The following is a 24,029-nucleotide window of genomic DNA, read 5'->3' as shown; positions in this document are numbered from 1 at the left end:
TGGGCATCCGCCGCCCGTTGCCAATCGGAGCGAAGGCGGAAAAAGGTGCGGAAGCGGCGGCGGAGGGAGTGCGCACCAGGCGGGGAGGTGATTGGGTGCCGGGAGGGCTGGCGACCAATGGGCGATAGTGAGGGGCGGAGCGCTCGTGCGGCGCGCGAGCTCTTCGGGGTGCACCGCCCTCTGCCGCATTCTGGGCCCGAATCTCGGGGACGCCTCCCGGGCTCGGGAACCCCTCCTTCGGGCGGTGTCCGCCGCGCTCTCCCGAAGAGCGGAAACTCTTAGCGCCAGAGAAGGGTTCTCGAGGGTCTGTGTTGCCGGTAACGGGCAGCGGGGCGGCTCAGCAGTCTCACCAGAGGTTGATTCTGTCCGAGCTGGCCGTTGTGTGCGCGGCTCCCACCAGTGTCACCCCGCCCTGTGGGAATGAGAGGCAGACTAAGTTCGGATGCATTTGTGCTCTTTTCCGTAGTAAATTGACTCCACCGAGTCATTCTCCGTGTCTGCCCTTCGTGTTGCTTTAAGGGCGACTCGCTCCTGTCTCAGCCATGGGAGGGACAAAATGTCTGTGCTCGGATGTCAGGAAATCTCACTGCAATGGGTTTTCTCCCTGTGCTTTATTCTAGTTACAAAGCCCATGCTGAAGCCAGCGAACAGCCCTAATCCAGTGCTTTGTTCCGAGGTCTCATTTGTGGCTTCAGACACTGCAGACCTCCAGGATGTATTGGTTGGTTTTACCAACTAAGTGACAAGAGAAGCCAAGGGAGATGGATGTGGCTCTGGTTTGAACCCGGGAATCTCATGCCCCTCAGGCAGGAACCACAGGATGATTCACGTTTGTGCATTATTTGTGCAGTGCACAGAGGCGTGCAGTGCAGTTTTTTGGCAGCAAAGACCAGCAGAGCCGTGGTGACACCAGCTCCCTCTGCGGGCGTTCGGGACCCCAGCGCTTCTGGTACCTGGGAGTTTTTAGTCCAAAAAAGCACTCGAAAGGTTGAGGCTTTTCCGGATCCCGGCCGGGCAGTGCCCGGGCAGTGCCGCTGCCCCGGTCTGTGCTGGGTGCCGGGCCGTGCGGAGCCGTGAGGGCCCGGGGCGGTGGGGCCGTGCGGGGCGGTCGGGCCCAGGAGGTGCCGCTGCCCCGGTCCGTGCTCTGTGCCGGGCCATGCCGGGCTATGCGGAGCCGTGAGAGGCGGTCGGTCGGGCGGCCCCGGCCCGTCGCGGTCTGTCGGTCGATCGATCGGGCCCGGGGTCGTGCTCGGCCGCTCGGGCCCGTCGCGGGCGGGCGGACGGGCGGGCGGCTCCGCCCCGGGGCGGTGCAGCGCAGGCCCCGGCCCGGCTCCATAAGGCCGCGGGGCCGCCGGCCGGACCCAGCACCCCACGGGAGGGGTGATGTGGGTAGGGGGTGTCATGGCCCGGGCCTGGAACTGCCTCTGTCGCCTCCTCCTCTTCCTTATGGTCCTCCTGCCGCCGCCGGCCGCGGCCGGGCAGCCCGCGGGTGAGTGTGCGGGGCCGGGCCAGGCTGGGCCTGCCGCCCGCCCCACGTTCCCTTCCCCGGACTCCGCTCTTCCCCCTTCCCTGTCCCCTCCGGAGGGTCGGCCCTCCTTGTCACCTCTCCCCGGGACGGCTCTGGCAGCCGCTGTCCCTCCCTATCATCGGAGCGGGGCCCTGGGGCAGAGACCGCCCCCCCCCCCCGCCCCCCCCGACTTGGGCAGAGCGGGGTCGGGCCCGCTGGCCCGTGTGCCCCGCGGTGGCCCGGGGTCGCCGGTGCCAGCAGGAGGCTCCGGGGAGGCGGCACCGCCAGTGCCCGCGGGCTCCCGGCCGGGGTGCTGCGGGGGCCCAGTGGGACAGCGGGATCGGTCCGTGCTCCGCGCTGCGGAGCCGGTCCCGTCTGTGCCCGCGGGGTCCTGCACACCTGCCCGAGCTCGCAGGTGTCCCTCGAACACCAGCTCTGTGCTTCTCCATCCTCCCGTGCCAGGTATGGCCGTGCCCTCGCCGGGAGCAGGGCACAAAGCAAATCCCCTGGAGGTGCAGGGCTGCCCGGGCAGATGCCCTTGGCCATCGGGGAGTTCGGCTCTGGGGCAGAACATCACAGGTTGCTGTTCCCAGGGAGGTAGGGCAGCAAGCAGTGCCCGCCTTCTGCCGGGCTTTTAAGGAGCTGGTCCCGTGCCGTCCCTAGGGACTGTTGGTGAATTGGGATGGTTCTGTTCCTGGGCTCTTACCGTGCTGATTCAAGGCTGTGCATATATGACAGGCAGAAATGTCTCCTCTGTCATTGTTACCCCTTCCTGGAGGGACACCTGCACTGTGTAAAACTTCTGTGTTTATCATTAATGCATGTTTCTATAGTCAGGTCTTCCCAGCTGAGGAATATACAGCTTGATACTGGTGCTTCGTGCTGAGAACAGTGCTTATGTGGTGTTTGCCTCTCCCTGAGGGATCCTGTGCTGGAATTTCTTCCTCTCACTTGCTGTGTTTGCTGGAGGATGTGTGAACTGTGTCAGGTGAAAGCTCTCAGAGGTGGCTGGGGGTGCAGGTGGCACAGGACATTGGGAGCTGTCTGAAATTGTGCATCTCTGAGGTACCAGGTGCTTGTGCTTGTGTTTTGAGGAATAAGATTTTAGTTCTTGCCTGTAGGAAAGGAACACTGGTGCCAGTTCCTGGTGATGGATAGTGGTGTTCCTCTCTGCCTTTGGAACTCCCTGTCCCAGCTATTAATGCCAAACCTGCCATGAAATAGTGCACCTCCCTTGCCTGAGGTACAAGCATGAAGGAGAGGGTAGAAACCTCCAATCTTGGGTTATAATATAAGTGCTTTTGACACACATAGGGATGTAAGGCAGAAGTGGAGTGTTACCAGAAACTATTATTTGAAAATTCCTGAATGACCATAATCACATAGACTTAAGGGATCTGTGTGTGTGACTTTTCCTCTCCTGTTTATGTCCATAGAAGCCTTCAAGATTTGAGTGTAGGAATTAAAAAATGCACTGGCAGCGACTGTTTTGTGCTACTCCATCTCTTTCTTAATACTTGGTGTCATTCACACATGAGGGTGCTCCAGCCAGGCTTTTCACAGTTCTTGTAGTGTCTAAATGCTTGGGTTTAAATTTCTGGGGAGATAGGGTGTTTGCTTAGGATAATTCTTTTGTTCATGTCACAGAAAACACAACACTGCCTCACCCATATTGCAACAAATCTGGGACCGTCATTCAGCAAAGAGCAGGTTTGTGGTTATTTCTTCCATGTGAAAAGGAAAGAGAGGAAAGACATTTCAGTATAGCTAACGTTGCCTCTTCTTGTGCTTTGCTTTTGGAAGAAGGAAGTTTGTGTCATGACTTTAGAGCTTCTGCATGTCTTGATCATTATTATTTCTCAAGCTAAAATTAAAAAAAAAGGTAAGAATGTGCATTTCACAGTTCCCTTTGGTGGCCAGATGTAAAGCCAGCGATGTCCCCAAGAGAAGGTTCCCATGGGCTCAGCTGGGAAAGCAGAGCTGACACTCTCAGCTGTGAGATGGGCAGGAAGTGAGTGGGCTCAGCCTGCTCAGCTGCTGGCCCTGGGCACGCAGTCCTGGCTGGAGGGAGGGACTCCAGTGACCCACAGGAGGGGTCACCTTGCTGCAGGGGAGAGCCTGGCTTTACCCTGCTGCTCCTGACAAGGTGCAGAGGGTGTTGTTACACCAAGGGACACTTGTGACAGTCCTTCCCGTGGAACAAGGGGAGCTGTTGTCTTGCAGGCAAATTAGGCTTTAGGAAGGGCAGAAGGAATGGGGAGAGTCTAGACAGGAAACACTTACAGCATAGGTCTGGATTTCAGCAAAGGGTGTAAGAATTTTCTAGGAAATACTTCTGTGGAAGAGCTCCGTAACCTGATCAACATCCAGCATCCTCTGGGAAATACCAAAAGAAACTTCATGAACTGCTCTGGCCAGGTTTAATGTTATACAAATATTTCAGGTGAGCAGTCCATACAGATAAATTGCTTCTCTTGCCATGATACTTGGTCATCTCTTCCTGCCTTCTGAAAGGCTCTGGCACAGCAGGAGACCCAGCAGGGCTGAAGACTGAGAGCAGGGGAGGGAGAGATGGAAAGAAAAATCCCCAGAAGTGCTTCCTGTAGAAGAAGAGTTGGCCAGATGTTCCCAGGTGTTTTGACGATGAAGCATCACTGAGTCACTCTTTAGTCTTTGAGGTATGGGAGGAGCTGGAACTGCTGGCTCCACAGAAAACATTCCTATGTTTAGAAGAAGACTTGTTATCTTTGTGTTTTGTATAAACCTCTAAACATTTTTAAGTGGACTTGGATAATATTTGCATAGTGAAAGTGAAGGAGGTTTTTGCTTGCAGTAGTCCAAACAGTAAATCCTACTTCAACTGTGACCTTAGTGCAAGAGTCAAGTGCACCAAAAAAATGCTTTTCCTGGTGTGTCATTGCCTGGAGAAATCCAGCAGTTCTGCTGTTTTGAAGGACATATGTAAGTAAGCCAGGTCGTGGAAGTTTCTCCTCAGACACTGTTTGGCAAACTCCTGTATGATTCTGAAAATAGGATATGGAGAGTGCAGATTGAGCTGGCAGCTGGTACCTCCCAGTCAGATGGGAGTCAGGCTCCATAAAGACTGGGATAGCAATCTCAGATTTGAGCATGAGAGAAGTATCTTTCATAAATAAGTGGCTTTGAAAGAATGGTGTAGACTGTTCTAGGTGGAAGTAATTGTCTGTACAGGTATGAGAGGGTGAAAAACGGTAAGCACGTTGGCAGGAAAGGAAACGAGTGTCAGGGTAGGTAAAATGACAGGTGAATGAGATGTGCTGTCTGTTTTGAAGATGAGATTAACCTGTGGAGATCCATAAATGCACACAGCACGTATGCCTTGGGATGTGAGGCCTCACTGGCTGCTGTGTCCTGGTGTGGTGCTTTTTTGGGACAGGTATTTCTGACTGGAGAGTGGACCCAGAACAGCCTGCTATGAACAGGTGTAAGGAAATACTGAATGTTGATGCTCCTTAGTTGCAGGAAAGGGGAGGCAAGTGTGACAGCACACTGGAAATGTAAAGATTTGGAGCTAGAGAGAAGGGAGTGGGATAGTTGCCCTGCTCTGGGGGCAGAGTGCAGCTGGAAGCACCATGAGCTGGTCCATGGAGATCAGGAATGCTGGTGTGGAACTGGTCCTGCCTGGGCCCTGGAGGGCTGGGTAATGCTTCTGGCACTTCTGGTGATGATCCCCTGCCAAAGTGTGGAATGCCTTGTGCAGCTGACCTCAGCTGTTAATTGCAATTGATTGATGATAGCCACAGCTAACTTAATGAGTTTTATTAGCTGCTGACCTGCTCACATGCTGATGAGCTGTTTTATGAAATTAGTTTGTTCTGTGGTGTAACAGGCTGCAGTCTGAACTTTCCTCTTTTTAATGTTTTTTTCTTCCACTGAAGAGTGTATCTTTGACCTTCCGTTGTAGGCTTGGGAAGGAGTCAGAGCTCAGGAAGGATGATGATTGAGGGGAAGTGTGAGTGTGGGTGGGTGTAGCTGTGTGCTGTGATTCTGTAACTGAGCCAAGGTCTGCCAGAACAGGGGCTGCAGTCTGACCTGTGCTGGGCACAGATCTTACCTGTCAGGCACCCCCTGGACTCTCACCTGAGCACCCCCAGAGCTTCCCTCAGTGTCTGCAGAGTCCTCGTGGCTGTGATGTGTTCCTGTGGCTTTCAGGCTCCCACATGCCATGGAGCATGCATGGAATTCCTATGGTGGATTTAGGGTGGGGAGGGGAAGATGATTCACATCTTCTGGTTGTCTCCAATGCTGGGTAATTAATGGCAGCCTTTAATGAGATGAGATAAGTGTGGTCATGGATGCAGTTGTGTTTTTGTGATCGGAAACAAGATCTGAGCCTGGACATGGGTCATGGGCATGTCATGTTCTGAGCATGACGTGGTACAGCTCCAGGAGCTGCCAGGGGCAGAAAGCCCCTGAGGATTAGAATTCCTGTAACTTGCTGAAAAACGTATTCCAAACTGTACCTGGCCTTTGTAGGAGGGAAATGTGGGAGCAGGGTTGGCTTTCTGCTGGGCTGCTCTTGTCCCTGGGATTGGATTTTTTTGGGACTGCTCTGTGCCCTCTGTGAGGGCTGCTGGTGATGTGGGAAATGCTGCACAGGGCAGAAAGTGGGGAGAGAACTGTCAGAGCATTCAGAGACCTGGAAATTGGCCTCTCTTAGGCTGTTATTCTAAGAGGATACTCTTGGAGTTGTACTCTTCCCAGAAATCCCTCCCAGTTCTGCTTCATGTGATGATTCACTGATTTGTTTTCTGCTTCCAAGCTTCTCTGGGGCACACGTGTCGTGCTGCAGGCAGTGCCAAGGCTGGCTGTGTCCTGCTGCTCCTGTAACCTGTGCCTCAGAGCCTGGCCAATGTCCCCTCCCCACTGCTGCATGGGATGGGTGGCACTGGGGAAGGAACAGGAGCAGAGCAGTGACCTGCAGCAGCCCAGGGCTGGTACAAGTGTGTGGCTGGAAATGACAAATGTCCAGAAGGGATTGCTGCAGTGTGTGTCCAGGGAAGGAAGCAGCCCTTCCCTCCCTTGTTTTCAGGCCAGGGAGGTACTGACACTGTGTTCTGTAGCTGGTGAATGTGAGGAGCTGTTTTCAGGAATTTTATCTCTGCTTTTTTCATACCTTTTGTCTACAAGCACTGTAATAATGGAAGTTCTGCTGCAGTGTGTGCCCTGTGTGATTTCCTGAGGGGCAGTGGGGCTGTGCTGTGCTCGGGTGACAGAAGTGTCCTGGTCCTGTGACAGAGCAGGGCAGCACTGAGGCCTCCTGCCACGGACACATGTGCTGTGATGGAAGTGGAGCTGATCTGAGGGCTTTGTTCTTTGGGATAGTGCTGGGAAGGGATTTGCTTTTCCCTTGGGATGCCTTGGGCAGTGCTGACCCGAGGTGATGATGCTGATGTGTGTCACTTGCTCACCTGCCCCAGATGTGATGACAATTCCTGCAGACACACAGGGAGGATAACAGTTCCCTTCCCCCTTGCTTTGCTGGGAAGCTCAGACTCCTGTGATGAGCTCATTGATCCCCTTGGCACGAGCCAGGAAAATGGATACAGGAGGATGCTGCCTGTAATCTGGGCTGGGCAGCTCAGCCAGGCACCAGCAGGAGCCACCACTGGTGGGAACAGTCATTTGCATGCACAATTTATTGTTGTTTACATAGTTAATATAGAACAGTTACTTGCAAAAGCTGATAAAGGGAGCTTGGACTGTGGACTTGTTTGGTTCAGGGAATGTGGCTGATGTTGCATATGCAAATAATATATAAAGGGATCTGTGGTGGCTGCTTTGTTGCAGGGATTTGTCTCACCTCAGTTGTTTTGATGAGGCCCTTGGGGACTCTCTAAGCAAAATGAGCAGTAGCAGCAGCCTCAGGTCAGGAGTTTGGCTGTGCTGTGCAGGGTGTGAGGCTGAGCTGTGCCATGGAGAGCACAGGAACTGCTGGAGCTCTCTGAGAGGTTGCACAGGGCAGTTGTGCAGCTCAGCAGCACAGGACACTTGTTTTGACAGTTGGGTGTCCTTGAGTGAGTCCTAGCTGTGCTGACCTGCTTTAAATGCTAATTCCTGCTGATAGAGAGGGGTGGTGTATGAGGTGGGTACAGGTAAGACAATATTTGGAACGTGAAGATTTCAATTTGAAACTTTCTAGGAAAATTGGTGTCTTCTCTGCTGTTTGTGTGTTGTTTTCTCTGGCCCCTTGCAAGACAATCCAAGCGTGCCTTGCTCTGAGGCTTGCTCTGTGCCCTTCTGTGTGTGGACTTTTTCTGAAGGAGTGTTTTCATCCTCTTGGTTGCACTGTTCCTTTATCCAGTGTTTCTGTTCTTTCCAGGTTTCCAGGACATTTCCCTAGTCACTTCCTACGAAGTTGTAACTCCCCAGAGATTGGGAAGGGAACGACGAGAGGCTTCCAACAGCACCTCCATACAGGTACTGGGCAGTCTTGGACACCTCTTCAGTTTAGTGTCTGTTTCCAAATCAAATCCACCCAAAACTGACCTGAAAAGCTCATGGGATGTTGCCGGATCCACCTGGCAGCAGGGGAATGTCTGTCCTTGCAGAGAGCATCACCTCACGCACAAGTGCCTCCCTCCTCCAGAGGTCACAAGTTGCTGCAGTGGATTTTTGATGTGGGTGTAAAACTTGCATCATGTTCAGTAAAAAAAACTGTGCTGTCCATTTCTGGCTCTGACTTGGAACTTTTCTGTGGAAGTATTAGAAGGAAAGAGTAAGAAAACCACAGTTGTATTTTGAAACCATTTCCTTCATATTATTCTTCCCCAGTCACACAGGAAGGGATGCTAGGTCCTGGAGGCAGGAACAATTGTGAGATAAATTTCAGGCTCATCTACCTTTGTTGGTTTCAAAGACTGTTTTATTCATTAACTTGAGTAAAATGCACCTTTCTTTGTATTCAGGACAAGGTGTCATATGCTATTGAGATTGAGGGGAAAGAATACACCATCCATCTAGAAAAGAACAAGTAAGTGATGAACTTCTTTAAATTATGAAATGATTCAAACTGTTGTGCCCAGGTGACAAGCTGGCAGGTAGCACACAAGTTTTGTATCCTGGGGATCTGTGGGAAGTGCAGGTACATCCCAGCTCATCCCAGGGAAGAAATTGAGTCCAGAAATGTCTTTCAATTCCTGGAGCCCTGGGGAATCCCTTCAGAGCAGGAAGCTGCAGATTACTCCAAGGAGACCCAGGGAATCTATGACTCTCTCTATTCACAGCTAAAAATAAACAAGTTGAACTGTATTTCAAGTAAATATTTTCACTTTTGTCTGGATCTTGTTTATTGCTTTTCTTCTGTGTTTTTTCCCGTCTCGGTAGCACACTAATAAATGAGGACACTGATTTTTCTCTCCAGGGTCTGAGCACTGACACCTCACAGCTGATGCAGATGCTGTCTGCCTGCAGTTTTAGGGACACTTGCAGCACCAGCACGTGCTCATTTGCCAGTCCACTGTGCTCCAAACTGCCCTTGGGATGGAGACACAACTGTGCAAGCCCTTGGGGAGCTCCTGCTGCCCCTTGCCAAGGCCCTGACCCTCAGAAATGTGGGAATGTAGCTGCACCACATCAGTGGAATTACCAGCATGGTGCAGCAGTCTTAGTCGTGGGAGACTCTCCCAGTGCACTTCCTCCTTGAACTGAGGAGGAGAAGGCATGTGCAGCAGACTGAGGGCTAGAATTTTTCTTCCTGCTTGGAAGCAGGCTTTTAGTACTATTTAATGGGTTTTGCTACTTGTTCTGCTCTCTGGGGTGAGGTAGTTTGTTTGATTTCATTAGCAGTTCTACTATTCTGGTCTCTTGAATTTTGCTGTGAAAATATACAATTTCTTTGTTAATTTTGGAGAGTTTTTCCTTTTTAATGTTTCATTATTTAATTACAATTTACCTATTTGTCACATTTTTGATTAGGGCTATCTTACTGCTCTGCTCCAATGTCACAATCCTTTCATGAAATTCCTCTTATTTCATGGAATGACTGTGTATTCCTTCTCCCCTTTTATTGCAGAGAACTGCTGTCCAAAGATTTCACAGTTTATACCTATGACAAGGAGGGAAAGCTGCAATTGGACCATCCAGATGTCCAGGTAGGATTTCCTGCTGTTCATACCCTCACTGAGGTGACTGGAGCACCTGGGGATTACCAAAGGATTGTTGTATTTTCTGCTGGGCTACCTTCAGTTCCCACTGCCCTCTTCCTGGAGAGAATCCTGAATTTGGGATGAGGATCTGACCTGTAAAAGTCCTGTATTTTGTGATATGGAGGTGAGGGCTGGCAGTTAGGGACTAACAGCTTCTGAGAGTGGGTGTTGGACTAACTGCTTCTGTTAGTCCTGACAGGGAGAACTGCTGGGAAGGATGGATGGGATCCAGTCTGAAGGACCTTGGAGAGGGACGTAGTCTGTGCAGTGTTGGAATTATTCCACAGAAAGCATGTTTGCAGCCCTGTTCTGTACAAGCAGCTGCCTTACATGTTTCCTTTGGAAATGTAGAGCTGAAAGCATTTGTGTGATACAAAATGCATGAGGATTTTTCTAATGGCTTCACTCTTGGGGATCAGTGTTGTTCCTTTTAGAGGGAAGTGTTAGTCATACATGATTCACAGGATCTTGTTCCTGAGCATAGAGCACCTGAGTCAAATGACTATTTGCTTCCTAGTTAAAAGGGATTGGTTAGAGGGAAATGCTGTTTCAGCATTAGGTCACAGAACCCAATGTTACCCTGAACAATTAGCACAAGCCCTCTGCATTCTTTGCTGAGAAACAGGTGACAGAATCTGTGTTATATCTATATTGTAGGCCCTGTATCAATGTCTAGGAATGCTTTTGGAGCCAGTGGAGTGTGTTTGCCCCATGGTACCCCTTGTGTGGTTTCCAGAGGATGTGCAGAGCACACAGGGGAGTTATCCAGTCTGGACAGTCGGGGCTGCTCAGGGCTGGGCTGTGCAGGAGGCTCTGGCACTGCAGCTCCAGCTGGCCTGCACAGCAGGGGTTGTCCCTCCTCCTCCTCAGAGGTGACAGACAAGCCAGAACTTTCTGCCAGAAGAGTAATTTGGCCCAAATCTGGAGGGAGGGGCTGGCCTTGAAATATTTGAGGCAGGGTGGAGAACAGAACAGGAGAGGGATAGCCTTGGTCAAGTTAAATTTACCACAGCTGGATTTTTTAACTTTATACATTTTGTGTTTTTGAGCTGTAATCACTGCTGGTCAGTGGCAGATCAGAGATTGCCCTGGGTGTGCAGCATGTCTGAAATGTGTGTGAGATGCACCTTTATTTTCTGGTGTGTGATGCACCCTTGTTTTCCTGTGCAGGATCACTGCCATTATCAGGGATTTGTGGAGGGGAGCCTGGATTCCCTGGTGGCTGTCAGCACTTGCTCAGGGCTCAGGTAGCACAACTCCTCCTTTGTGTCCTGGCCGTCACAATGTGGCTGCTGAACCCAAAACCCACTTCTGCTGTTTTTTTAACTGTGCCTCAGCCAGCCAGGGGGTCCCTGCACTGAGCTGCTTTGGTGCTCTTGTCCTTTTGCATCTTTTATTCAAGGAGTTCATGGATATTTGAAGTACCAGCAGATAAGTTATTAATGCAGTTTGTTACCAAAGCGCAGTAAGTTGGTTTCAACACATATTTAGCTTATTTTTTAACTTGCAGAGATGGTCATAACAGCTGTACCTATTGCAGAAATGAAATGTTGAACACCAATATCCAGATTTCACAAAATTGGCCCCAAACCTTATGCACCTCAAGTTTGATGCAATTGTTTTCTGCTTTGGGCTAATTGCCATATATTCTGTGCCAAAGATTTTTTTGCAGGGCCATGCCAGGCACCAGAGTGGCAATGGTGTATTTGGACTAAAGCATTTCTACTTAAACCTGTGATGTAATTCCTGGGGTATTGCAGAGCCTTACAGAGGTGTTTAATTTAGTGCACTTGTAAGGCCCTGCTCAGTAAAAGGCTGCTGCCAGGCCTGAGGTTAAGTGTGCTGGCTCATAAGAGCTGAGTATAGACATAGGCAGGCTCTGCTTATCCAAGAATAACTGTTTCTTTGTTGAGCTGTAACAATTCTGGGTAGCTCAGTGCTGGATTTCTCACACACTGCCCTATTTCAGGGGTTTGGTGACAATAGGGAATGTCACCTATGGGATTGAGCCCATGGATCCCTTTTCTGGCTCTAAACACATTTTATATCGACTGGATAATGTGAAGAAAGAGCCCACAGCATGTGGAGTCAGCACTGAGGGCCAGGAAGGGGAAGCTGCAGAGGGAAATCTCCATCCCAGCATGACCCAGCTGCTGCGGGTAAGTCCTCCCCAGGCCCACATAAGGGCTTTTGTGAGTTCATTTCAGAGTATGGAAGCAGCTTATCAGATTTCCTGGGACTTAGCACATACCTAAAGGCTTTTAATTTGGGGGGTTTCCGCACTATTGGACAGCTCAGTTTCTTCCCCAAAGCAGCCACAGTCTCCTCCTGCTTCTGCATATGGCAGTGAGGGTGGGGCATATATAATATTAGAATATTCCTAGGCTTTTTGGGGGACTTCTAAGGTCAGGAGCATGACCCTCCTAGAGAGACTTGTTGACAAAGTACTGCACCAGGAGCCAGGAGAATATTGGCATGTTTATTCCATCCTCCTCACCATCACAGTAGCAGTTTGGTGTGAATTCCCCACTGTCCTTCAAGGACTGTCTGTGCAGGAGCAAGATTGAAATGAAAGCAGGAGAATGAAAAATGTTGTTTCACTTTAAGATCATTGGCATTTGCTTGTAGAATCTTGCTGCCACTTTATGAAAGTGTGTGCTGACTTTCCAAGGCAACCTGTGCCTTGCTTTTGAAACAAGGGAAGTCTTTGTGCAGCTGAGTTTTAGTGTAAAACACAGACTGTCCTTGCATTGGATTACACTGCTTGGGTTTGGCACCATGTGCTCTGGGTGTGTCTCAAACCACTGGTGGTATCAAGTGAAATATGACAATGTCATGATGGGGTTTTTGTTTACACTTAAATTAATAAATCTGAAGTTGTCTAAAACATCTTTTTTTTTTTTTTTTCTTTTTCTTTTTTTCCCTAGAGAAAGAGGGCAGTCCTGCACCAGACAAGATATGTGGAACTGTTCATAGTTGTGGATAAAGAAAAGGTGGGAGTTCTGTGGCTTTCCTTTTTTTTTTTCCCCTCAGGATAGGGCTTGGAAAGCTCTCAGGCTTCATTACTCCCAAATGGGTTGTTGAAAAACATTTGACAATTTACCCAAGTTGTGCAAATATGCTAGCCTAGAAGTGGATAAATGTGTGCAATGCAATCCTCCTCAGAAAAGGAGTTAGCCAGCAGACAGGGAGAGGTTCTGTTAGTGAGGAGTCTTGTAAGTGTAGGAAAACACGTGGTAAAAAACTGCCTTTGCTGCTGTCTTTGGAATATTGAGCTGCTGAGCAGAGCAGAGAAGATGTTGCTGTTCTGGTTGGCATCTTCTTGGAGATTTGGAGCCAGGCAAAAATGCTCTGTTCCTTTTTCTTACTGTTGTCTCCATCTCTCTCTTCATGAGGCTAAATTTTTTTGTCTTGCAGTTTGAAGATTTTGGGAAGAGTGAAACAGAAGTAAGAGAACATATGGTGCAGCTGGCAAACTTCCTTGACAGTGTGAGTAGCAGGAGTGCTGTGTGCTGCAGCCTTGCTGCCTTTTGTACATGTCCACCTTGGGGTCTGTTCTGGTACCACTCTGGGAATGCATCCCCCTGGAAGCTTTTCCACCTCTGAATTAATCTGCACTTACCCACCTTGAGAACTAGTTTAGGAAACTCTTCCGACCTGTGCTACATCCAGTGAATAACAGGACAGATTGTTGCAATTATTGTGTCTGTGTAAATATTAGAGAAAAAGCATGTCTATAGCTCCACTATTTCACATGATATTTGTCAGAACTGAGGCTTTTTTAAAAAAATTTCTGTTTGGTATTGTCTTAAAATGCTGCCAGTGTGGCATTTAAGCATTAATCCTGTGGCTAATGAAGGCCTAAATCACAGGGAAAATGCATTCTGGTGGTTCCAGTTGTGTACTAGGTGAGGAAAAAAAAAAACCAACCCACACAGAAGAGATGGATACTTTCCATAAGATCTATAGCACCAGGCCACTTGCTTTTGTCTGAATATTAATAAATATTTCTGCTCCTTTTGCTGGCCAGATGTATGTTATGCTGAACATCCGCATCGTGCTGGTGGGGCTGGAGATCTGGAAGCACGAGAACCTGATCAGCACGGACGGGGGCGCTGGGGACGTGCTGGCCAACTTCGTGCAGTGGAGGGAGAAGAGCCTGGTTCTGCGGCGGAGGCACGACAGCGCCCAGCTCGTCCTGTGAGCTCTGCTCCTTCCCCCGCTCCCAGGAACTTGTTCTGTTCCTGCTGCTCAGCCTGTGCTCTGTGTGCAGAGGGGTGCTGTGGAGGAGGCTGACCTCTGAAAACACTGGTCTTAAATGATCAGGGTAAAGGGATCTTGAGCAGACAGCAGAAGCTTATCTGGTGCCATTTGTGCTTGCAGTCAGTGGCACTGCTCTTGTGGCAGCCTTGGAAAGCTGGAGCAGCAGGATTTGTGCCACAGCAGGAGTGGTGTGCTGGTACGGGCTCTGTGGGTCTGTACAGACAGATGATGGCCTTTCCTTTCTCTTTATGACTGCAGGAAGAAGGGTTTTGGTGGCACAGCTGGAATGGCCTATGTGGGAACAGTGTGCTCCAAGAGCCATGCAGGAGGCATTAACGTGGTGAGATTTCTTCAGTGATCTCTGGATGTGATTGAGGCCAGAGTTTGCACTCTGAAAGTCTTCCTGGGAGCACAGAGTCTTTCATAACAGAGCTGAAGTGGCTTAGTGGGGCTCTTATGTTGTTCCCCACAATTTCTGACACTTCCAGGATATCTGGATCAAGACTTCTCTATAATCTTCTGCTCAGCCTCTCCTCTGCTCAGTGCAGTACTTATGCAAAAGGATTTCTCAGAGAGGATTTCTGTGTTGTTTTAAGCATCTCTGCCTCGAAAGTCTGTGGGAGCTCTGGGTGGTCTCAAATCTGTCCTGTGCTGTCTGACCTGCAGCTGTGACCTCCCTGAACAGTGCTGGGTCACTGTGTGTTTTACATGGGATTGCAGGGCCTTAATGAACCAAGCTGCTGCTCTCAGATAACTGGCAATCCCAGAAATCTGTTTTCTTTGGACCAGTGACAGAAGTGCTGGAATTTGCACATTTCAAGAGAATTGGGCTGGTGTGGAGAGGTCTGATTTTTGTGTTTAACATTGCAGTCGCTCTGGATGGTGGAGGTTGTTGGGTAGTGTCCCAGAGAGGTTTCTCTGAGGGCTCTTATTGCTAAGCAAATTCCATGCACTTGGTTGGAAATCCAACATTGTTGGTCTGAGAATCTGATAATGTAAAGACAGAATGGCAAAAGGGTTATCTTTGCTCATAAGTAAACATTGACTCTGTCAGTATAAGCTCTCTGCTGACTGCCTTCTGTGTCACTCTGTGCAGTTTGGGAGGATCAGCATCCAGATGTTTGCATCCATCATGGCTCATGAGCTGGGCCATAACCTGGGCATGAACCACGATGACGAGCGAGTCTGTCACTGTGGGGCAAGCAGCTGCATCATGAGCTCTGGAGCATCGTAAGTAGCTGACCAGGGAAAGGCAAGGAAGGCTCAAAATGCCCAATCCATGTGCTTTGTTTTTACGGATTATTTTCACCTTCAAATTCCCCTTGCAGAGAGTCCTGTTGTGCTTGTAATGGAGAAAGCAAACATCCCCCTTGTTCTGCAAACACAGGGGATACTGGCTTGGCTTAGTGTGAAGCTCAGCTCCTTTTCTCCCATGCAGGGGATCGAGGAACTTCAGCAGCTGCAGTGCAGAGGACTTTGAGAAGCTGACCCTGAACAAGGGTGGGAGCTGCCTGCTGAACGTGCCCAAGCCTGACGAGACGTACAGTGTGCCCTACTGCGGGAACAGGCTGGTGGATGCTGGCGAGGACTGCGACTGTGGCTCACCAAAGGTTGGTGCCTGTGTTTTCCTGGGGGGCTAGGGCAGTCTTGTGCCCTTTGCTCTGTTTGTGGCAGAGGGGGGAGGATTTTGGGACATTCACAGCCCTTGTGTCCTCAGGAGTGTGAGAGCGATCCATGCTGCGAGCCAGGAACTTGCAGGCTGCGCTCTGGTGCTGAATGTGCTTATGGTGACTGCTGCAAAAACTGCCAGGTAGGAGACTAGTGTTGTTGGGAATTTGAGAAAAGGAGAGCATTGGCTTAGTCGGTGCATCTGTGAGAGAGAGTTGCCTGTGTCCACAAGGGCTTCAGATCAGTCCCTTGTTTGGGGCATATCCTGGGTCAGGAGCAGTGCCAGGCTCTGCTGTGAGTTTCCTGTTTCCTGATGCAGTTTTCCCTCCCCTGTCTCTGCTCAGCTCCTTCCCGGAGGCACCGAGTGCCGGGCAAGTGCCAACGAGTGTGACCTGCCTGAGTACTGCAATGGCAGCTCACAGTTCTGCCAGCCAGACTTCACCGTGCAGAACGGGCACCCCTGCCACGGGCAGGAGGCCTACTGCTACAACGGGGTGTGCCAGTACTACGATGCACAGTGCCAGGATATCTTCGGCTCCAGTAAGGAAGAGCACTGTGTTACAGTCTTTCTAAGAGATGTAGCTAAAGAGTACATTAAGTTTATTTAAAATATATTTATTTGCTTTTCTGTAACAAAGACCAGCTGGCTTTGGCAGAGGATTTGAAGCAGTGGTGGCAATGGCTTAGCATAATGGCCATGCATCCTTCATGTGTTACGCTTAGTTCTGTTCTGGGGGTTCAAATAATAATTTTGTTGCACTTCTTTCTGGTACAGTGGGGTTTCTACTCTATAGGGCTGTAAAGAAATACCAAATGCTAGAATTGACTCAGGTTAAGTAACTGTTTTTCTCCATCTTTAAACCTGGAGCCTTGTAATTCTGACTTTGTAACCTCTTTAGTGTTTGCTCAAGTTTTTAAGCTCTCTCCTGCATGGCAAATACTCGGTGTAGCAGGGTAGTTGCTCTGGCTCCAGGAGATCCTGTGTGAGATGTTTCTGTGCCTGGGTAACATGGCTCCTCTCTCTGGGGATGGGCTGTTGTTTGCAGAAGCCAAAGCAGCCCCCAACATTTGCTTTGCTGAAGTGAATTCCAAGGGGGACAGATTTGGCAACTGTGGTTTCCATGGCCATGAGTACAAGAAATGTTCCAGCTGGTGAGTTGAGCCCGGTGCACTGGGAAATTCTGAAATACGTGGCTGGGAATCTGTATTTGGGTGCTGTGGTATCAGTTTGGGATGTTGTGCAAGAGGGGGGATGCAGGGCTGTGGTGAGGAGGGCGTGTTCCACATCTCCTGTCAAGGATTGTGCTTTTCCGAAGTGTTCACATATGGTAGGTGAGAAGCAAATCATGTTTTCCTTAATGCAGAGATTCCAGCAGCTTACAGAAAAAAGGGATACGCTACTCTTGCAGCACTGGAATGAAGCCTAGTTCAGTTTTATTTGTCAGGTTGCCTCAGTTTTGTTTTCAAGTAGCATCTTCCAGTAGAAAGATTGCATCAAACATGTGGTGGTCTCGTTCTCAGAATAAATTCAAGTGTCACTACAGTGTGTCTGTGTTGCTGTTGTAGGAATGCCATGTGTGGGAAGCTGCAGTGTGAAAATGTGAAAGCCATGCCTGTGTTTGGAATCAAGCCTGCTATTATCCAGACTCCCATCCAAGGCACCACGTGCTGGGGGGTGGATTTCCAGCTGGGCTCTGATGTCCCAGATCCAGGCATGGTGAACGAAGGCACCAAATGTGGTAATGGAAAGGTAATTAACAACTTAAAAATCGTATCCTAATGTAATAATTTGGGGTATTCATGGGAATAAAATTTTCAGCTGCACTGTTTCATGGATATTTATGACCATTATTCTTTGATGCCTTTGATTAACTATTTGATGTAGTTAATGTAAAACTAAATGAGTCCATTGATTTCCCCCACTGCCCAGTACTGCACTGCATATGCATCAAACATTTAATGAACCTTTCATTTGTAGGTGAAGCGAAAGAAATTGAGGTTGTTGAGAGCCAGAATCTTTGCTCTGTCAATGAGCAGGAAGAGCCAGGCCCACACAAATGCCTTGAAGACAACTTTCAATTAAAATCCAACTGAACTAGAGAGTGCAGAAGCTTAGCCTTAGCAGAGGAATGTGCATTCCACATGTCCTTACTGGGCACAATTTAATTGCTGTTCTTTTACATTCAGACTGGAGACAAAAGGCTCCAGTGCCAGCTCAGCCCCATGCTGAGAGGCCTTTTGTGGAGCAGAGTATCTGCAGAGTTTGGAATTATCAGTGAGAGTGTGTGAGGCTTTGTGGCAGCAAGCACAGTTTGTGGCTGTGGAGCCCTGAGCTGGGAGCAGAGATCTGGGCAGGCAGGGGGGCAGTGACATGCCATCATCCCTCATCTGTGTGCATCTCTGCTCCCCAGGTCTGCAGGCACTTCCAGTGTGTGAATGCCTCTCTCCTGAACTACGATTGTGACGTGGAGAAGCAGTGCCATGGCCATGGGGTAAGCAGGGAGGAGAGGCAGCAAGTTTTAAAATGGTGATCAGTAACTTTATTTTTCTGTTTTGTTGAACTGTAAAACTCTCTATGAAATGTCTCTAGGCAAGAGAACCTGTAGCAGTGTCAAAAAAGTCTTTGACAAAACTCTCTGCCAGACAAGAATTCCCAGTTCCAGTATTGCTAATGAAATTTGACTCTGCATCTCACAAAGAAAAAAAAAAAACACCAAGCAAAAGCCATGGTGTGTAAGCTGCTGGGATAACTAATCCTTGGAAGCTCTTCCTGAGCAGTGCTGTGTGTGCTTGGTCATGTGAAATCTTGGAATGCCTGGCCAAGGACTTCTTGGAATTGGCCAGGGAGTTACTGGGTAAAATTCTCCAGGCTGAGCAATATCAGGGGCAGAGCAGGTCATGGCTGCTGCATGCAGATTTAAATGCACAGAAATGGAAGTTACTGGGTTTTGTGTTTTGGAATACAGGTGTGCAATAACAACAGGAACTGTCACTGTGAAGCAGGCTGGGCCCCCCCTTTCTGTGAGTCCAAAGGCTACGGGGGCAGCGTGGACAGTGGCCCTCCATACAATGGCAAGTGGCTGTGGGGGCGGGGCGGGGCTGGGGGCTCCAGAGCAGCCCCTGTGCTGCTCCGCTTTGGTGGGTGGCTCTGCACTGGCTTTCTGTGGCAGAGATTTTCTGATCAAGGTGTTGCACTTCACTCTTGGGATGCTGGGGTAGGAATCTGTAAGGATCTGGGCTGGTTTAGTTCAGGTGATTTCTGCCACCTTAGAACAAAAAGCCATTTTTGGGCTTCTCTGTATTGGGGCTGGGAAGGGAAGCACAATTCCTGCAGAAGCAGCAACAAACTGCCAGAGCTGGGGAGCTTGCTTTGCTCACTGAGGGCTTGAAGGGGAAATAGGAAGCCAGAGCCAAGCTCTGATTTTGAGAAAACTTATGCTATGTCCATGTGGGATATATAAAGATGGGATTGGTGTAACTTCTGTGGGCTGCAAGAACAATTTTGAAGACTGGTTTTCATAAGCTGGTGTGGGTTTGGGAAAGCTAGGTACTGTGGTGCAATAACAGGCTGGAGAAGCACACTGGAGCTCAGGCAGATCCCTCAAATCATCAGGCAGGAAAAGGGGAAGGCTGTTTTAGTACAGCCTGCAGGGGAGAAATTGCTGCATATAAAAATGTCAAGATTAAGAACCCAAGTTCTTTGTCTACAGCAAACAGTGGCTGGAGAAGAGGTAGATTTAACATCAGACCAAAAGGCAGAAGCTCTGTTTTCCTCTCCTGTAAGATCTTTACTAATGAAACAATGCAGTCATGAAAAACAAGGCTTGATCTGCTACTTTAATGTGCTGTTGCAGCCCAGGGTATCAGCTCTAAAGGATAAACATAAGGGATCTATTTGGGCATATATCTTACTGGATTCTTTTGGGTTTTTTCTGTGAAGAATGGCAAACAGTTCTAGAGCCATTCCTACCAAATACTCACTGCTGTTGTGAGTCAGGGGGTGGTGACACTGTGTCAGGCTCATTTCTGCTCCCTGGCTTTGTCCCCCAGACAAGGACACCTCTCTGCGCAACGGGCTGCTCGTGTTCTTCTTCCTGGTGCTCCCCCTGCTCGTGGCTGCTGCCCTGGCCTTTGCCAAGAGGGACAGGCTGAAGAGAGGCTGCAGGAGGCTGGTGTCCCGCTGCCACTTGTGAGTGCCTGCCCCTCCTGCCCCCAGTGTCCATGGGTGTTGGTTTGAGCCAGCACCAGAGTGTGCAGGAGGTCCCATCCCAGGGTGTCAGGTGAAGGCTCTGCAGCCAATGGAATGTGCAGCTTGCCTCCAGCCATGACAGGAAAGATAAATACATCCTAAATCAAGAGAGCAGAGAGTTCTCTCTTTGCTGTTATGTTTGTTCTTGTGCACTGGTTACAGGGGTTTATATTTTTGGGTCCCATCTTTTTATAAAGGGGCAAAGGGAAGCTGCCAGAATCTGGAACAGAAAAAGGGTTATTAGATTTGTGGTAAATATTATCTTTCTCACACTTGGTATGTGCTATGGTAGTATAAATCCAGCTGTCAGGTTCTCAGTGCCTGGGCTCATGGCCTGCACAGTCAGTGTGTCAGGGCTGTGTGCTCACACAGTCCATCCCCATCCCATCCCAGGTCACTTCAGTCTCCTCCTCCTCGGCCAGACACCGAACCCAGGGACTTCCAGCAGAGAGGCTTCTCCCGTGGCATGCCTTATGCTCCAAGACCTGTACCCATGGTAGGAACCATCTACTTTCCCTCACTCTGCTCTCAAGAGATGAATGCAGTTACTATAATTTTGCCCTAGTGAAGGGTTTAAAGTTACTTCTTCATTTCTGAATATTATGTTTCTCCTTGATGAAAAGCAGGGAGAATGTTTGTTTTGTTTCCTGAGGGTTGTGTAGGGGGCTCCTCAGTTTCCCAGTTTTAGCATTGGTCCAGGCTGTGCTTGGTTTGGTGCTTTGCTGCTCCCTTTTGCTCATGACAGAACACCCACCCCAATGAGAGCCCCTGTCCTTGTAAGAGCAGCTGTTCTCTGAAAGCCACAGCCAGCTAGAGCATACTCCCAGAGCAAACCAAGTGCTGCTGTGATCAGTCTTTCTGTGTTTTTCAAAATCCAGCAGTTCCCTGGATGCTGTTGCTTCTTCCTACTGAGTTCCCAGAGGAAGGAGCAACTCTGACACTGCCGGGCTGGTTTGCAAGTGGTCTTGAACGTCACTTATATAGTGACACAAATATTTTAATTACTGTGTGCAATTTGTGAATGTTTTCTTTTTATTTTCTTTGTAGGACATGCATCCAAACACCTTTCCTGTGCCAGCTTACCCAGTTAACCAGCACCCTCGGCAGGCTTTCCAGCAGCCCTACTACTCCCCAGCACAGTACCCAGTGCAGCAGCCACAGAGGGTGCCCAGCAGGTCAGTGGGGTTCCTGCAGGTGGCCATGGCACTGGTGGGATGATTCCTTGTCCTGGTCTTCACTCCTGGGAGCCCTGGGGTGTTCCATCACATGTTGTGTGCAAGTGGGGCTGACTTCTCAGTGGGAGAAGTTTCTCCTTCACTTCACCCTGACAGGCAGAGCATTCATCCTGCTCTGTCACGGCTGTGTGGTGATGAATGAGGCTCAGGTGCTGCTCTGGGGGCAGAATCAGACCAGCAGGTGGATGAATGGCCTGGTACAATAGTCGGTTTAAAAGCAAATTACTCCAAAAACTGACATTGTGCTGATTTGTGAATGTTATGGCCAGGTGCAGAACCATTTCTCTTAACTTTGAATAGAACAGTTTTCCTTTTATTTTGCATTTTACTTTTAAATGGTGCTTGTAAGATGCAGTGCTGTGCTGTGGCACACACAGACCCAGGCAGTGCCAGTCACTTCCTCATGTAGCTCATGGTGGTGGGGCACTTGGGCACAATCTGAGCAGGGCATGTTCAGGAAAAGTCTGGTGTGGAGGCTGAGGTGGGAGGTGTGGAGTACAGGGGGCTGTGGGCATGGTGTGGGGCTGTGGGTGGTGACCCCCTCTGGCACTGGCACCCCTGGGGCTGTGGGTGGTGACCCCCCTGGCACTGGCACCCCTGGGGCTCTGGGTGGTGACCCCTCTGGCACTGACCCCCGTGGGGCTGTGGGTGGTGACCCCTGGCACTCCCCCTGGGGCACTGACGCCCCTGGGGCTGTGGGGCTGACCCCTGGCACTGACCCCTGCTCTGTCCCCGCAGGCCCCCGCCCCCGCAGCAGAAGCTCCTACCTCAGGGAGTGCCAGCTCAGCAGAAATGTTTACCTCAGGGACAGTTCTTCCCTTCCCGACCGGCGCCTCTGCCTCCCAAGTAGCTTCTGCCTCCGTGGGCCTGTGAGCTGAGTGCTGCTGGCTGCACAGCTGGAGCTGCATTCCCCTTCTGGCACCCCAGGGCAGTGCCAGCAGCCTCCCTGCTGCAGCCTGGGCCAGGGCAGAGAGAGACCCAAACCAGGAATGTAGGACTGTACACTCACTAAATACCTCGACCAAAGCTCCAGGGGCTGAATCACCCAGCCCCTCCCTTGCTCTGTCCAAGCTTTGCTGCTGCAGCCAGGCTGGCAGCAGGAGTGCAGCAGCCTGCAGGGAAATGGTCCTGAAATGCAGCACGTGGGTTTGGGTTTCCCCATTTCTGCCACGAGCCCTGGTAAGGAAATTGTCTCATTTGTTGTTGTCTCTCTGACTGTGCAGTGAGGAGTTGGAGTTTGCAAATCAAGATCTAGTCAGATTTTCAGTTACTCTGCATGGACTGGAAAGTGTTTCCCATGTACACCTTAATGGCATAAATGGAATGAGGTCTCAGAGGACTTTTTCAGGAAGAGAGATATATTTTAAACATGTTTATGCATGTATATATGTTTATAGATGCATAATAATGCACTTAAATTCTTAACTCCATGCTGACTGACACGAAGCTGTGCTATAGGAGCACCGAGTCTAATGCTTTTAAATTAGAGAGTGGCTAAATGAGACTCCTGTACTAATTCCCACTAATACATGGATGGGCAGTGGAGATAAAGGTACGAGAAGACATGGCCATATTCTGGTTTTAAAAAATGGGGTGCTGTTAGATTTTAATTCAGGTCTAAAGACAGCAGCAGTCCCTGCAGAACACTGGGAAGTGTCTCTGCCTGGTCCACCAGAGCTTCTCTGAGCACTGGAAATGGGAATCTGGTGACTGATGCACCCCGTCTTTTAACACCCAATCCCTTGTAGTGTCAGTCAGGAAGCTTCTGGGCTCCTGTGTGTCAGACTAGACTGCCCTCTGCTCCTGCACCACGGGCTAGACTGGATTTTGGAACTCCTGAGCAGAGGTGCTCAGCACCCACTGTGCTTGGAGAGGAGCTGTAGATCCTGATCCTGTGGTGCCGTGGGTAGGAGCTGGATGTCATGGTCACAAATAGGAATCTATTGCACAGCTTGCTAAAAGTGAGGGTCTATTGCACGAACTTGCTAAAAGATAATGCTGAAGAGTGTGCTGGGCTGTTGTACTCTGTGCTCGCCACAAGCACAGCTCAATTTGTAAAATCCCCCTAATATTGCCAAAAAATAATCTTTTCCTCTGTATATACATACATAAATATAATTAGTGTGCGCAGTAATAAAATACTTGAACTCCTGTGGTTTCCCATAAACTTAGACTAAGATTTATAACACTATTAAAATCTGTAAAATGTCACCTAGAATTTCACCAACTGTACTCTAGGGGGTCTCCTTTTTGTTCCAAGATAATCAATTCCTTCCCAATTGTCTTGCTGTGCCCTGCTCTGCCTGAGCAGGCTCTCTGTCTGTCTGTCTGTCACAATGAGCTCTGCAGCTGCGTGCAGCCCAGCTCCAGTCCTGCTCAGAGGGTGGGGAGAGGGGGAGATCCAGGGGCTGGAGTCATCCAGAGGGATGTGCTGTGTGTGTGAACTCAGCTGTGCTGATCACGGTGCCTTTACAAGACCTGCTTCTGGAGCCATCCCAAGGGCAGGGATAACTCTGGATTTTGGTGTTGGATGCTGAGGATGACTACTGGACTACTGCCTTTGTTTTGTGAAGTGTATGATGCCTGTCCCGGGCAGGGCTGGGGCTGCACAGCCACATTCACCTCCACAGCCCCTGGCCAAAGGGCTGATCCCAACCCCTTTGTACAGACCCAGTGAGCAATAAAGATCCCACTTTTGTACAAGTGTCTGCCTCAGCCTGTGCTTGAGGGGTGGGAGGGGCTGTTACCTGTGGGGCTATGTTACTGTACAGGCCTGTGGAGTGGTGAGAGGACACAGTAACATGGCACACTCCTTCATGGTGCATGAAGGAGAGCAGTTTGCTAAAACTCAATCCTGTATTTATTTGTCCCAAGCTTTCTCACAGATCCAGTAGGTGTTTATTTTCTGTTATAATTCTTTC

At 49.7% G+C, this 24,029-nt stretch overlaps 2 protein-coding genes across 2 annotated transcripts; one reads left to right on the top strand and one right to left on the bottom strand.

Annotated features, from left to right (window-relative positions):
• Positions 1 to 47: 47 nt before the first annotated feature.
• Positions 48 to 1,336, bottom strand: LOC130262080 (actin nucleation-promoting factor WASL-like). Its single transcript, XM_056508872.1, has 2 exons — positions 954 to 1,336; positions 48 to 412 (listed from the first exon to the last, which is right to left on the bottom strand). The coding sequence occupies exons 1-2, from the start codon at positions 1,334 to 1,336 to the stop codon at positions 403 to 405; spliced, it is 393 nt and encodes a 130-aa protein (XP_056364847.1). The 3' UTR covers positions 48 to 402.
• Positions 1,297 to 23,812, top strand: ADAM9 (ADAM metallopeptidase domain 9). The gene is made up of 22 exons (XM_056508868.1): positions 1,297 to 1,489; positions 7,869 to 7,966; positions 8,455 to 8,519; positions 9,561 to 9,639; positions 10,864 to 10,940; positions 11,663 to 11,852; positions 12,621 to 12,686; positions 13,111 to 13,182; positions 13,724 to 13,893; positions 14,215 to 14,296; positions 15,053 to 15,186; positions 15,395 to 15,566; positions 15,674 to 15,766; positions 15,969 to 16,164; positions 16,671 to 16,776; positions 17,191 to 17,374; positions 18,036 to 18,116; positions 18,591 to 18,696; positions 19,675 to 19,813; positions 20,267 to 20,369; positions 20,921 to 21,048; positions 21,847 to 23,812. The coding sequence occupies exons 1-22, from the start codon at positions 1,384 to 1,386 to the stop codon at positions 21,956 to 21,958; spliced, it is 2,559 nt and encodes an 852-aa protein (XP_056364843.1). The 5' UTR covers positions 1,297 to 1,383; the 3' UTR covers positions 21,959 to 23,812.
• Positions 23,813 to 24,029: the final 217 nt, after the last annotated feature.

Source organism: Oenanthe melanoleuca, chromosome 22 (assembly GCF_029582105.1).
Source record: "Oenanthe melanoleuca isolate GR-GAL-2019-014 chromosome 22, OMel1.0, whole genome shotgun sequence".
NCBI classification, from domain to species: Eukaryota; Metazoa; Chordata; class Aves; order Passeriformes; family Muscicapidae; genus Oenanthe; species Oenanthe melanoleuca.
The sequence above is the reverse complement of the archived record's forward strand: the minus strand, read 5'-3'. Positions and strand labels throughout refer to the sequence as shown.

Coding starts and splice junctions, on each gene's coding strand:
- ADAM9 (XM_056508868.1), top strand. CDS start 1,384: ATGTGGGTAGGGGGTGTCATGGCCCGGGCCTGGAACTGCCTCTGTCGC. Junction 8,520..9,560: donor ATCCATCTAGAAAAGAACAA/GTAAGTGATGAA, acceptor CTTTTATTGCAG/AGAACTGCTGTCCAAAGATT. Junction 15,767..15,968: donor ACTGCTGCAAAAACTGCCAG/GTAGGAGACTAG, acceptor GTCTCTGCTCAG/CTCCTTCCCGGAGGCACCGA.
- LOC130262080 (XM_056508872.1), bottom strand. CDS start 1,336: ATGGAGCCGGGCCGGGGCCTGCGCTGCACCGCCCCGGGGCGGAGCCGC.